Source organism: Corylus avellana, chromosome ca1 (assembly GCF_901000735.1).
Source record: "Corylus avellana chromosome ca1, CavTom2PMs-1.0".
NCBI classification, from domain to species: domain Eukaryota; kingdom Viridiplantae; phylum Streptophyta; class Magnoliopsida; order Fagales; family Betulaceae; genus Corylus; species Corylus avellana.
In genome coordinates, this window is record NC_081541.1 from 7180134 (window position 1) to 7195616 (window position 15483).

A 15483-nucleotide genomic window follows, 5' to 3' on the forward strand; every position below is an offset into this window, starting at 1 on the left:
TTCTGAAATTGAAGAAAAAGCCCAAAAAAAATATCAAAAACAGATTAAAAGATGGGAGAGAGAGATGACGATGGCTCGCATGGAAGATGACGACGATGGACGAGAGAGATGACGATGGCTAGCTCCCATGGAAGATGATTGGCGTGCGGTGACGATCAAAACCCCCACTACCAAGCCTAGATTCTTGCTCCCCATTGATGGACAATTGACCTCAAGGTTTCGGCCAAACCCATCTCTGATTCTTCGTCAACGGTCCAAATTTTATTTGGAAATAAACAATCACTAGCGATGGATCATGGAGAAGGCTAGTGTCTGCTGAAACTCGTTCCGGAAGGGGAAGATAAGAAATAAATGCAGAGAAGAAAAGGGTTCGAAGGAAAATGAGGAGAATACCCAAAGACAAAGAAAAAACAATATTGGAAATAATATTAAATAATATTATATTCAGTCTAGTGTGCTACAGTAAATAGTAACTATTCACCGTACCGGTTAAAGTATAATAACTACTATAAAGCTATTTTATTGGAGCAAAAAAAAAAAAAAAAATGGCAAAAATAGTTAAATATAGCTAATATCTTCATTTTAGCTATACTGCTGGAGATGCTCTAACATGGTAAACAAGAAAAGAGAGCTCCTTCTACTAGTATGTAGTGTAAAACTTTTTTTTTATAGCATTTACTAGAAATTTGACAAACCAGGTAAAAATATTAAATACAGTGAATATAAAAACATCGTATCTTTAATTCAAATCAATTTTATGGACTTTTTCTTTTGTTCGAACCCAACACTTACCACTCACTTCCGAGCCATCAATACCGGAGTCTTCAAAACCAACTAAGATGGTGGCTCTGATGGTTTTATCCATGAATATTTTATCTCTGAAGCATTTTGTCAAGAGAATAAAAATTATTTGGTATCAAGGGTTAATTATATATATATTTTTTTTTTGTATTTCAAGTTGAAGTTCCTATTGAATGGTACAAAACACCAAGTTTATACCATGACTTAATTAATTGAAGTTATTCAAAAAATTTATTTTATTAATATTCAGATGAAAATTTGGGTTTATAGGCTGATAATGAATTTAAATGCCACATCATTTTTAAGAGGAATGGGAGATAAGAAGGGATAGGAATCTTGCAATATATATATAACATTACTAATTTTTTATTATTTGGGAAATATTATAATTTTTTTGTAATTTGAAAGTAACATGTAATTTTTAATTTTGAAAAGAGATTATAAATTGGATGTTAATTTGAACGAGTATACTGTTTTCCAAATAAGACTGAAATAATGAAGATCTCCACTAGCTGCCTCCCACTCTATATGCACGTTGACGTGGAAAATTTGCTCAAATTAAGACTTGCGAAAACAGACCGGAAACAATGAGGAAGTACTCCTTCACTGAGTCATCTTTTTCAATTGGTCAGCCAACGAGGGAGTTTCATCCCCACCTTCCCCTCAGACCTGACCACCCAGTAGACAGTCGTCTAAGGAAAACTAGCAGCTAATATTTTTAGACGGTGTTTTTGTTATTTATTTATTTATTTTTGATGCGATATAAAAGTGAGTATTTTTGTGTGTTTTATAAGTGTTTTGACGTTGTTGTTTGTTAATATTCTTGGCCAAAAAAAAAAAACAGTTTTAAAAAGGATTAATAAACGGCATCTAGAGGTTGCAAGAAGACTACTGCAAAAGTTTGCTGCTTGCTTGAAACGTTTTTATTGTGTTTATTTTTATTTGATATTGTCTTTATATTAATCCATATAAGAGTCTCGATCACTCATCAGCCTTAGTTTATATTTCAATAAGAGTCGATGCTCAGCCCTAAAAAATATTTAATTTGCCTACTTAAAGGTCATTATGTTACGAATAAAAAGAACATAAAATTATTTCAAACCTTGAGTTTGAAAATATTTTACTTTTCCTTCAACAAATCTAAAGGGTTCGCTTAAAATCTAACCATCTATCCCAAGCAAGGGTATTGTAATCCTCTGGCAATAGCAATGCAATACGGAGGTACCTATGTTTCCCACCACAATGAACTTGTGTCTTCAGGGTAATATTTTCTTATATGAACTACTCGCTCGCTTCAAAATCAATTCTTCCAGTAACTAATTCAGTTCACTCTCTTTCTTTCTTTGGGTTAAATTGTGCATGTCCAAAACAATTGTTGCTGTTTTGTCACATGGTGTCAGCTATTAGTTGCAATTGTAAGGGGGTTTTTTTTTTAAAAAAAATTAAAATATTTAGCATTAATAGAGGCAGCCCATTAAAGTGGGGTGTCTTCCTACGTCACATGCATCTTACTAATAGGATATTGCGAAGGATGAAGGTTATCATAAAGACTGACGATTTGCTTGAAAAATATAGGATTTTCATAGTAAAGCCATAAATCGGATGTACTGACTGGCTTCTCATGCCGGCAGTACCCCCTCCCCCTGCATAGCATCTCATTGCAGAAGTCTGGAGCTTCTGCTGTATGCACCGTCTTAGTGTAGGATTAAAGTCTGATTCTGGCAGCAGGGACAGGAATGGAGACACAATCAAATCAAGGTAGAAATTTGGCAACGCCCGTATTAATTTATTTATCTCCTTATTTGGCCAAAAATGAAAAGAAAAAAGAACAAAAAAAATTTACTCTGTTTCGAATGCATTCTTTTCAGCTAATAGAGCAGCAAGCCTTGACGCTTTACCTATAATTTCTTCAGATTCTGTAGTGAGTTCCAAATAGCTCAGCTATGCTTTAGTATGGGCATTTACATAATAAAGACTATTGAAAATTGATCCAACTCACAACATTATAAATTCATGATGAAAGCTATCATGGCAGATATCATTCCACAGTTTAGGTAATCGAGATAATAGTTAAGTAAGTGTAATACACATCCACAAGCTAATAATTAATACAATGCTACTTACTACTCAAACACTAGAATTTCCATTTAAAGAAAAGATGCATTTTAGGGCATTATGGAATCATACTGCAGTGAACTCATTGTTGTTGAAGAATCTTTTGACAATCTTGATGGCAAAGACAGGAAATTAAGGCTTGGGTGGTACTTGTAAGGATTCGAGACTCCCTTCCAACATATTTATAACTTTACTAATTGGTGGTCGGCTTGAAGGGTCAGTTTGTATGCACCACAAACTCACTATTATCATTTTTTTTGCACATTCTTGATCATTTTCATTTATAAGGCCCTCCAGTCCTAGATCCTCATCTTGCTCAAGACACTTGTAAATCAAGTGCGGAAAAAATATTTCACTGGTACAATCAGTATTCTCGATATCTGTATTCCTTTTTCCCCTAACCATTTCAAAAACCATCATTCCGTAACTATAAACATCTGACTTGTGAGAGACCCCTCCAAAATTTTTGTAATATACTTCCGGAGCTATATATCCTGCAGATCCTCTAGTACCCGACATTGATATGCTACTCTTTTCTCGAGGGCATATTTTTGCAAGGCCAAAATCAGAAATCTTTGGGCAAAAGTTCTCATCCAAAAGAATGTTGTGAGGCTTTATATCAAAATGCACGATTCGTGTGTTGCAACCCCTATGTAAATATTCTAATCCTCGAGCAATGCCTAGTGCAATCTCATATAATGCCATCCATTCCAATCCACGGTCAACCATTGATGGATTTTCTTTATGTATGAACTTCTCTAGAGATCCGTTAGGCATAAACTCGTACATTAGAGCTCTTTTAGAACCTTCAAAGCAAAAGCCCATAAGAGAGACAATGTTGATATGAGAGGTCTTACTAATGCTTTCAACCTCGTTAATGAATTCTTCTCCATCAGTACCTCTCGATTCTTTGAGAATCTTTACAGCCACAAGACATCCATCTTGTAACTTTCCCTTGTAGACACCACCATAACCTCCTTCACCTAATTTATCCCTAAAAAAGTTGGTTATTTTCTTGATATCTGAATAACTATATCTTCTAAAAGCAAGAGGTCTATGATTCCTTAAAAAGGTTTGGACAGTTTGATGGGTTGGACTTTTCTTCTTCCAAAAAAAAATAATTTTATTGGACAAGAACTTTCTCCTGAAGCAGCATATTACAACTATCACAACTCCAATTGCAGCAGATAAAGTAACTATAGCAGCAATCATACCGGGGGAGACGGAAGTTTCACCCGACGCTGTTCCTCCTCCATTTCCAGAGCTCGGAGTAGTCCTCCCAAGCAACGGATTGCCGGCAGCATTGAACGTGACCGTCGATGTGAATTTCGGTATCGACCCAGTAAGGTTATTGTTCGAAACGTCAAGAAGCTGCAGGTCCGGCAAGGTGGCCAAGCTATCCGGTATGGAACCGGTCAAATTATTGTCATTTAGATACACCTGTTTCAACTGGGTCATAGAAGACAACACGTCGATGGTACCCGACAAGCCATTTTTCTGGTTGTCGAGCCAGAGGATCTGAATTCCAGATCCTCCAAAAGATTTAGGCAAAGGGCCAGCGAAATTGTTGAACGAAAGCTGGAGATCCTTCAGGCTCAGGAAGGAGTCGAAGATATCTGGTAAGGACCCAACCACATTCGCATTGCTGGCGTAGAGGGTGGCCAGGCTAGTGGCCTGAGTCAACTCGGTGGGGATAGTCCAGGGTGCAAGATTCGAGTTTTGACTCAAGATCAAGGTCTGGAGGCTGGTGAGTCCTTGGAAGAAGCCGTCGGGGATGGAGGAGAAATTGTTGTTGTCAAGGTAGAGTTGTTGGAGCGAGGAGAGGTTGGCAAGGGAGGGTAGGGGCCCATAGAAGGAGTTCCCTTGGAGAGAGAGAGAGGTGAGCTGGGTGAGAGAGCCGAGATTGGAGGGAAGAATCCCCGACAGATTCTTGGAAACCAAGTTGATGATGGTGACACGACTGTTGCCGTCGCAAGTCACGTTTTCCCACTCACAGTAGCTTGTGCTGGCGGACCAGCCGCTTGGAGTTGGGCTGACGGCGGTGAGGAGCTCGGACATGACCGCGGCGTCATCAGCGGTGGTGAAGGATGAAAGAGCGAGGAGAGAGAGAGAGATAATGAAGGTAGAGAGACAAAGAAGGGTGCTGGAGTAACCCATTTCCAGATAGAGAGATGGAGAGAGGCAGAGAGAGAGAGGGAGAGAGAGAGAGAGGGGTGGGAATTGTTTCTGCTGGAGTGGAGCTCAGGTGAGGATACAATAGTCAGGGCTCAATATATAGCTCATCGCAGACGGTGGGTTTATGGTGTTGAAAGATAAAATAAAATAAAATATTGTAATGAGAGAAAAAGAAGACTATAAAGCATTCCTTTTATTAATCGTAGGAAATGTTCAATGTGGACTTTTATAAGAGCCAAGACTTTTGTGCAAAGAGCATGACAAATGCCTGGAACATCCTAACCAAAAAAATAAAAAAAACAAAAAACATAGACTTTTGTGCTAAGAGCACGACAAATGCCTGGAACATCCTAACAAAAAAAATCATAAATATCTAATTTATTCTCACCAAAACCTCTCATTAGTTAAAACAAAAAATCTTTTAGATTAAACTTTTTGAGATTTGAGAAAGCAAAGAGAACGATAAGAAAGACAGAAGCCATAACAAAATTCCCAATTCCACTGCAAAAGCAAACACCACCAACAACAACTTGTTGCTCCAAATTGAAACAACGTGTGTGAACAACTTCTTTCAATCTTTCTTCACAATATAACATTGACTTGAGTTAACCACTCTGACACGATAGTTGAGATTAGAGAAAGCCGGGGGTGGGTACCCATGTCATAATTAATTGGTCCCTGCTTTGGGAAATTTCTTAATACAGCTGAAAATTGTGATGCGGTGAGGTGTTTTCCTACCCATCTTCCTCAGTCCTCACCCCATATACCACGCTACATTAGAAAGACTCACATTCCTTGACTCTTCAAAACCTAACATTCAAAAATTTTAATGGAAATCAACGCGGTTGGTTTCGATGACTGAAGGTGGTTTGTATTTGTGATATCACAAACTGTAATTTAAAAATAATGATTTTAAATGTCGAATTAGAAAATGAGATTTTTTTTAAATGCAGTTATTTATCTGATAAAATCACAGTTAAATATATGATAAAATCGCAGTTTACACTAAGCCAAGTTGACTAGTAGTTCTACATGAAAATTTCCATTGAGATGATACCATTCCATCTGATATTTATTAGACGGAGTAATTGATCTCTCCTCTTGCATGAACTCATGGAAAAGAGCTCTTCCAAGTACCCAAAAACAAGAAACCAGAGTACTCTCTTTCCTTCTTTTTCTCTTTCTCTCTTCTTTTTTCAATGGTGTTTTCATGAAATCATTTTTGTCGGGTGCCTCCAGATCATTTCGATGCATACGTTTCTTTTTTCTTTTTCTTTTTCTTTTTTTAATTTAAAGCTCCCTAGCTAACTGAAATGGCTTAAATCTAATTGATTAATGACAAGAGGCAACCCATTAAAGGGGGACGTATACGTCAGAGGAATCTTACTGTTATCGGTGTTATTGATTTTTACTGGGTAAATGCTACGATCACCGTATCAATGTAGAGAGTAATTACAGTTGGTCATTCTTTCTTACTAAAAACAGAAAAAGAAAAAATATATTGCGAAGGATGAAGGTTGTCATAAATTAAGACCAATGACTTGTTAGAAAAATGCTACTAGCGCCTTACGGCCCATTGCCACAAATACACACATGTGTACTTCTTTTAAATGACAATTACATTTTTTTCTTTTTCTTTTTTTCATATAAGACTCTTCATTCAATACTTTATGCCTTCTATTTAAAACATTACTAAACCACAAAATAAATATATATACATATTAATTTTGAAAATTATTTAACATGACTTGCTTGAAAAAGATAGGATTTTCATACTAAAGCCATAAATCGGATGTATTGCCGGCAGTACCCCTCCCCCTGCATAGCATCTCATTGCAGAAGTTCCAGATCAGTGGAAGTTCTGTAGTATATGCACCATCTTAGTGTAGGATTTAAGTCTGATTCTGGCAGCAGGGACAGTAATGGAGACACAATCAAATCAAAGTAGAAATTTGGCAAGGCCAGTATGAATTTATTGATCTCCTTATTTAATAAAAAATGAAAAGAAAAAAAAAAAAAAATTGCTCTGTTCCGAGTTCAATCTTTTCAGCTAATAGAGCAGCAAGCATTGACGCTTTACCTATAATTTCTTGACTCTGTAGTGAGTACCAAATAGCTCAACTATGCTTTAGTATAGGCACTTACATAAAGACTCAATCGAAAATCGATCAAACCCACAACATTTTAAATTCATGATGGAAGCTATCATAGCTGATATCATCCCACAGTTTAGGTAATCAAGGTAATAGTTAAGTCTTTAACCGTAATACGCATCCACAAGCTAATAATTAATGCAATTCACAAAAGGTGCTAGTTACTACTCAAACATTAGAATTTCTATTTAAAGAAAAGATGAATTTTAGGGCATTATGGAATCATACTGTAGTGAACCCATTGTTGTCAAAGAATCTTCAAGCGATCTTGATGGCGAAGACAAGAAAAGTTTAAGTGGTACTTTCAAGGATTCAAGAGTCCCTTCTAACATATTCACAACTCTACTTATCGGTGGCTGGCTCAAAAGGTCAGTTTGCATGCATCACAAACTCACTATTATTATCTTCCTTACACTTTTATGATCCTCTTCATTCAGAAGTTTTCCGCAAGAAAATTTACTGAAGAGTGGCGGTCGGAAAGGCAGCCGGTGGTGGCAGCTACTGGTGGTAGCGGCTGGCAACAGTAGCTTGAGGCAGCAATCTCGGATAGTGGATTGGGCAATGCATATGGGTTGAAGTCCGGTTGGATTGAGCTTAATGGGCTAAAGTGACTTGGACCCTCAATGTGGGCATGAAGGGAGAGAGACTATGTTGACATGTGAGGTCCTACTAATGCTTGCAACCTCATTAACTTCTCCATTACCTCTTGATTCTTTCAAAACCTTCACTACCACAGGACATTCATCTTTTAACTTCATCTTGTAGGCACCACCATAGTCCCCTCCGTCTAATTTATCTCTAAAGAGGTTAGTCATTTTCTTGATATCTGAATAACAGTATCTTCTAATAGCAAGGAGTCCATGGTTCCCTAGAAAGGCCTCAACGGTCTGATTGGTTAAACTTTTGTTCTTCCAAAAATAAATGAATCTATTGGATGAGAACTTTCTCCTTAAGCAGCAAATTATAGCAATCAGTGTCACAACTTCAATTCCAACAGATATAATGGCTGTAATCAAAGAGTAGAAATTACGAAATTATGCGGTGCATAAACCAATTAAAGTAACGTGAACTACCAATTAATTAAGAGTGTACTGAACCTTGTTAAAGCTGCATTTTCTTTACATTAAGTAATATCCCTAAAGATTTGATAATTAGCGATATTCTTTGAAAGGAGTGGAAAAAGAGTTGCAACTTATGTGTTGAAGATCCAATAGATTACCCCAGATGCAATAATTTGAGTTATGTGATCAGCTGACCAATTAGCAAACATTTGAATACTAATATCAACAAGGAATTTGATTGAAGTGGTATCTCACCTAATCCTACGTTACTCTCTGCAACAGAAGATAGAAACATCAACATAAAAGATGTCACTTAAACAATGAAGATTGGAGGCACCTAAATTGGCGGCCTATGAAACTTTAGCAGGGTTATTAGTAACAAAGAAATATCAAAACCTTAACGAAGTTTGTAGAGTTTTAGTTGAGTGCCTTGAGGCTATTTGCTCTTCTAACTTTCTTAAAACCATTTGACCAAAACCTGGTAATTCTTGTTAAAATGTTAACTAATTAATTAAATTATTTTATTTTTTAAAATTTTTTAGATAAATGATGATTTAATATGATATTAAGGTAAATGTATTGAGTTTGAATCTTGTCTCCATCATTTACTCCTCATTTTAATTAAATATTCTACTTTACCCAAACAGAAGTGTTAAAATATTACATGAGTGAAAGTATTAAAATATTAACTAAATAACTAAATTTATTAGAAATGGGTCTTGGGCCTAACTCAATCCAAAAGCTAGCTCAAGAGTTGAGGTTTCCCCTCACCTTATAAAGTAACCATCAGCCATTTCCACAACCGATGGAGGATAACCCCAACAATCTCTCCCTCACATATCGGGCCTTGGGTCAGAGTAGCAACAACCCGTTTCTCCCGTAGATTGTTGGGTCGAGACTTATTGGTAAACCTAGGCTCTGATACCATATTAGAAATGGGTCTTCGGTATAACTCAACCCCAAAAGCTAGCTCAGGAGTTGAGGTTTTTCCTCACCCTTATAAATGGCGCATCTCCTTAATACCCAGGCAACGTGGGACTTCCAACAAAATCATCTACATAATTTATCATGGAATGTTTAAATATAAATGAAATGATTAAATTTATTAATTCCTTTAAGCTTAAGCTTTTAGACAAGTTTTGTGATTTAATATGGTATCAGAAAAGAGATTATGAATTTGAATTATATCTTCATTATTCACAACTCATTTTAATTAAATATTTTGTATGTTAGGTCTCACTTATTAAGAGAAAGTTTGAGTCCACACATAAATATATCTTACTGCTGTTGTCGAACTTGGTCCCACAAAACCCTCCACTATGCTCGCAAATGCTGCAGTTGTTGGCATTCCATTCCAGCCAAAACCCATTTTCCAGGGCCCCTCTAATTGTTGGCTATCGACAAGGTTTTTCCCTACTTAAGATAAGATTTTGATTAAACAAAATGGAACAAGTCATACAAAGATTTATCTAGATGGTTCTCCATCCATCTAGAAGGTTCTTTACAAAGATTATTCTAGATGGTTCTCTTCAAAGATTTATCTAGATGGTTCTCCATCCATCTAGAAGGTTCTCTTCAAGATGTATCTAGATAATTCTCTATTCATCTAGAAGGTTCTCAATTTGTCTTCATCATCTAGATGGTTCTACCTTGGAGGCCAAGTTCATTCATCTAGAAGGTTCTAACTTGGGGGCTAAGTTCATCATCTAGATGGTTCTAACTTTGGCTATAAATAGCCAAGGGGCCTCATGCCTCAAACAAGATGATTGAGCAAGATCAACAACAGCACACAAGAAGAGAAGCCAAGAGAGGAGAGCTTCAATTATACTCCAGAGAGAGAGTTAAGAAAAGAGTATTTTTTAATACACCACTGAGAGTGTATATTAGTTTCAACAGAGGTTGTTTCTCTCTATATTATTTTACTCCTGTAGTAACTCAAGTTTTGCATAACTTGAGTAAACACCACTGTAACAAGTTGTGTATAGTGGATTGATCGGAGTTAGTCCTGTGGATGTAGGCCCACTACCGAACCACGTAAATACTGTGTGTTGATCTCTTACATTTATCATTCCATTATTATTCTGTGGAGTTTGCACAACCATTGAGTCAAGGGTGTGTCCATCCCTAATAAGTGGTATCAGAGCTAGGCTGACGGTAATACGAAACTATTCACCGACGTCTTTCATTTGAAGATTGTTGTGCAATTTTAATGGAAGGTACAAGCAGCAGAATGATAAACCTAAATGGTAGCAATTGGCTGCTTTGGAAAGGCAAGATGTTAGACATTCTTTACTATAAAGATATGTATGCTCCAATTGAAGGTGACACAGCCAAGCCAAAGGAGACTTTAGATGCAGAGTGGAAGAAATTAAATTTACAAGTAGTTGGTCTCATTTGGCAATGGGTGGATGACAAAGTCTACCATCATATTTCCAATGAGACCAATGCTTGTGAATTATGGAAGACGCTAACAGCAAGGTACGAGCGAAAGACAGCCGTAAACAAAGCCTTCTTGATTCGACAACTTGTTAACTTGAAGTTTAAGGATGGTGCTTCAGTTTCCGACCATCTGAATGATTTTCAGAGTATTTGTAAATCAACTGAACACTATGAAGATGACTCTTGATGAAGAGCTACAAGCTTTGATGCTCTTGTACTCTCTACCAGATAGCTGGAAAACCTTGGTGGTGTCCTTGAGTAACTCTACTCCCGATGGCAAGATGACCATGGAGCAAGTCACAAGCAGCATGTTCAATGAAGAAACCAGAAGACAGGCTGCTGGGACAGACAGTGCACAAGCTCTTGTCACAGAGAACAGGGGCATAAGCAAAAACAGAGGTTTCAAGAGTCGTGATAAATCCAAAGGGAGGTCAAAGTCAAGAGGGAGGTCCATTGAAAGAAGAAAATGTTATCATTGCGGCAAGGAGGGTCATATGAAGAGAAATTGCTATGCTTGGAAGCGGAACAAAACCAAGCTGACTATAGCCAAATGAAAGATGATGAAAAGAATACAACTGCCACTTGCTCGGGGCAAGATGTGGTAGTTCTATCTTATGGCGCTGGGGATTGTTTGCATGTTGCGAGTAATGATGAGGAGTGGGTTGTAGACACCGCTGCCTCTTACCATGCTACTCCTAACAAGGAGATCTTCACATCATACAAAGCAGGTGACTTTGGTATGGTAAGAATAGGCAACACTAGCAACTTGAAGATAATTGGGGTTGGTAACATTCGTGTTCAAACCAATGTCGGGTGTACATTGATTTTGAAGGATGTTCAACATATTCCCGACCTGCGTCTCAATCTTATATCTGGGAATATTCTTGATAAAGAAGGGTATGAAAGTTACTTTGGCAAAGGAGTTTGGAAGCTCACCAAGGGATCTTTGGTGGTGGCTAAAGGCAAGTCTTGTTGTTCATTATACAAGACACATATGAAGGTGTGTCGCGATGAGTTGTTCGCTGTGGAAGATATATCATCTCCAAATTTATGGCACAAAAGGCTGGGTCACATGAGTGAGAAAGGCTGCAGATTTTGGCAAAGAAATCCCTCATTCCTATTGACAAAGGTAAAGCTCTTAATCCATGTGAACATTGTTTATTCGGAAAGCAGCATCGAGTTTCTTTTGCAACGTCTTCACAAAAGAAATCTACTATTCTGGAGAGGGTCTACTCAGATGTTTGTGGACCTATCGAAGTTCCAACCTTGGGTGGCAATAGATATTTTGTCACATTCATTGATGATGCATCAAGGAAAGTGTGGGTCTATCTATTAAAGACAAAAGATCAAGTCTTTGATATCTTTCAACAATTCCATGTCATGGTTGAAAGAAAGACTAGAAAGCAGTTGAAGTGTCTCCGTACTGACAACGGAGGAGAATATACTGTGAAGAAATTCATAAGCTTTTGCTCAGAGCATGGAATAAGGCATGAAAGGACTGTGCCAGGCACCCCACAACACAATGGTATTACGGAGAGGATGAACCGCACAATTGTATAAAGAGTTAGATGCATGCTCAAAATGGATGGATTACACAAGTCATTTTGGGGAGAGGCCACTCTGACGGCCTGCTATTTAATCAACCGTTCACCTTCAGTTCCTTTGGGTTTCGACATACCAGAGAGAGTATGGAGCGGAAGAGATGTCTCATATTCTCATCTGAAGGTATTTGGGTGCAAGGCTTTTGCACATGTTCCAAAGGAGAATAGGTTGAGGCTTGATGACAAGGCACTTTCCTGTATTTTTTTAGGTTATGGAAATGAAGAATTTGGATTCAGGCTATGGGATCCAATCAAGAGGAAGATTGTCAGAAGTCGAGATGTGGTTTTCTATGAAGATCAATTCTATGGTGATGCAGATAAACCTGAGAAGTCTAAAGTTGTGATTGAAGATATAGTTGATTTATCTTCCAGTCCTTCTTAGCATACTCTAGACGAGGAAGTTCTGCATGATGCTGCACCAGAATTGACTCCCAGTGATGAGCCGGAGTTGCTTGATGATGATGAGGATACTGAGCAGGGGGAGCATCGTCATGATCAGGAAGATTCAAGATCTCAGGTTAGAAGATCTACGAGAGAGCATAGACCGTCATCCAAATACCCTACTTCAGAATATATTTTGCTTACTGAAGAGGGGGAGCCAGAGAGTTTCCAAGAAGTACAATCTTATAAGGATTAAATCTGCTGGGTAAAAGCCATGCAAGAAGAGATGAATTCTCTGCAGAAAAATGATACCTATGAGTTGGTAGAACTTCCTAAAGGCATAAAAGCACTTAAGAACAAGTGGGTGTTCAAGCTGAAAAGGGATAGCAATGGAAAGCTAGCAAAGTACAAAGCACAGTTAGTAGTTAAAGGCTTTGCACAAAAGAAAGGCATTGACTTTGATGAGATCTTCTCTCCAGTTGTGAAGATGAGTTATATTAGAGTCATTCTTGGTCTGATAGCTAGCTTGGATCTTGAGCTTGAACAATTGGATGTGAAGACTGCATTCCTTCACGATGATTTGAAGGAAGAGATTTACATGGCGCAGCCCGAAGGTTTTGAAGTAAAAGGAAAGGAGAACTTGGTTTGCAAATTGAAGAAAAGTTTGTATGGTCTCAAGCAAGCACCAAGACAATGGTACAAGAAGTTTGACTCATTCATGGTGGGTCACGGGTACAACAAGACCGAGGCAGATCATTGTGTTTATTTTAAGAAGTTCGATGAAGGTAACTACATTATCCTTTTGCTATATATTGATGATATGCTGATAGTAGAGCAAGATGCAAAAATGATTAGCAACTTGAAAAAAGGAGTTGTTCAAGTCCTTTGACATGAAGGACTTAGGGCCAGCTCAACAGATGTTGGGTATGCAAATCATACGTGACAGAAAAGCCAAGAAGGTGTGGGTGTCACAAGAGAAGTATGTTGAACGGGTGCTTGAAAGATTCAACATGAAAAATGCTAAACCAGTTAGCACGCCACTTGCTAATCACTTTAAGCTTAGTAAAAACTCATGTCCGTGTACAGAGGAAGTGAAGAAAGCAATGGAGGTCATTCCTTACTCCTCAGATGTTGGGAGTCTTATGTATGCCATGGTGTGCACACGACCAGACATTGCACATGCTGTAGGTACTGTCAGCAGATTTCTCTCAAATCCAGGCAAAGATCATTGGGAAACTGTGAAATGGATCTTTAGATATTTGAAGGGCACTTCCAAGTTATGCTTAATGTATGGTGGTTCCAAACCAGAATTGATTGGCTTTACTGATTTTGATATGGCAAGGGATTTAGATAACAGAAAATCTACTTCCGAATATATGTTTACCTTTGCAGGGGGAGCTATCTCATGGCAGTCAAAACTCCAGAAGTGTGTTGCATTATCAACTACAGAAGCAGAATACATTGCCGCTACAGAAGCTGCCAAGGAAATGCTATGGATGAAGAGATTTCTTCTCGAGCTTGGAGTAAAGCAAGATGAGTATATGGTATTTTATGATAGTCAAATTGCCATAGACTTGAGCAAAAATGCTACTTATCATTCTCGGACGAAGCATATTGATGTGAGGTATCATTGGCTGCGTGAGGTGATAGACAAGAAGCAAATGAAGCTTGAAAAGATCCATACAGAAAAGAATCCCTCTAATATGTTGACTAAGGTGGTTCTGACTGGGAAGCATGAGCTATGTTCCCAGTTAGCCAGTTTAAACTTCCTGTGAGTGAAGTTAGTCGTGGCTTGCTCCTCTAAGTAGGGAGGGGGAGATTTGTTGGCTGTCGACAAGGTTTTTCCCTACTTAAGATAAGATTTTGATTAAACAAAATGGAGCAAGTCATACAAAGATTTATCTAGATGGTTCTCCATCCATCTAGAAGGTTCTTTACAAAGATTATTCTAGATGGTTCTCTATCCATCTAGAAGGTTCTCTTCAAAGATTTATCTAGATGGCTCTCCATCCATCTAGAAGGTTCTCTTCAAGATGTATCTAGATGATTCTCTATTCATCTAAAAGGTTCTCAATTTGTCTTCATCATCTAGATGGTTCTACCTTGGAGGCCAAGTTCATTCATCTAGAAGGTTCTAACTTGGGGCCTAAGTTCATCATCTAGATGGTTCTAACTTTGGCTATAAATAGCCAAGGGGCCTTATGCCTCAAACAAGATGATTGAGCAAGATCAACAACAGCATACAAGAAGAGAAGCTAAGAGAGGAGAGCTTCAATTATACTCCAGAGAGAGTGTTAAGAAAAGAGTGTTTTTAATACACCACTGAGAGTGTATATTAGTTTCAACAGAGGTTATTTCTCTCTATATTATTTTACTCCTGTATTAACTCAAGTTTTGCATAACTTGAGTAAACACCACTGTAACAAGTTGTTTATAGTGGATTGATCGGAGTTAGTCCCGTGGATGTAGGCCCACTGCCGAACCAAGTAAATACTGTGTGTTGATCTTTTGCATTTATCATTCCATTACTATTCTGTGGAATTTGCACAACCATTGAGTCAAGGGCGTGTCCATCCCTAACACTAATCTCATCGTGATTGTCAACCCCATAAGCAGCTTGAACCGGTGCTACCACCCGAGTTTTGCACTCGTTTGACATGTCTGCCAACTTCGGGTCGCCTTGAGACAGGGCCAGAATCTTTTCCCCATGACAACCGGCATAAATATGTATAGCACTAGGAAGCGACGAAGAGTTAT

At 38.0% G+C, this 15483-nt stretch overlaps 1 protein-coding gene across 1 annotated transcript; it reads right to left on the reverse strand.

Annotated features, from left to right (window-relative positions):
• Window positions 1-2859: 2859 nt before the first annotated feature.
• Window positions 2860-5119, reverse strand: LOC132167453 (LEAF RUST 10 DISEASE-RESISTANCE LOCUS RECEPTOR-LIKE PROTEIN KINASE-like 2.2). Its single transcript, XM_059578437.1, has one exon. The coding sequence runs from the start codon at window positions 5071-5073 to the stop codon at window positions 3049-3051; it is 2025 nt and encodes a 674-aa protein (XP_059434420.1). The 5' UTR covers window positions 5074-5119; the 3' UTR covers window positions 2860-3048.
• Window positions 5120-15483: the final 10364 nt, after the last annotated feature.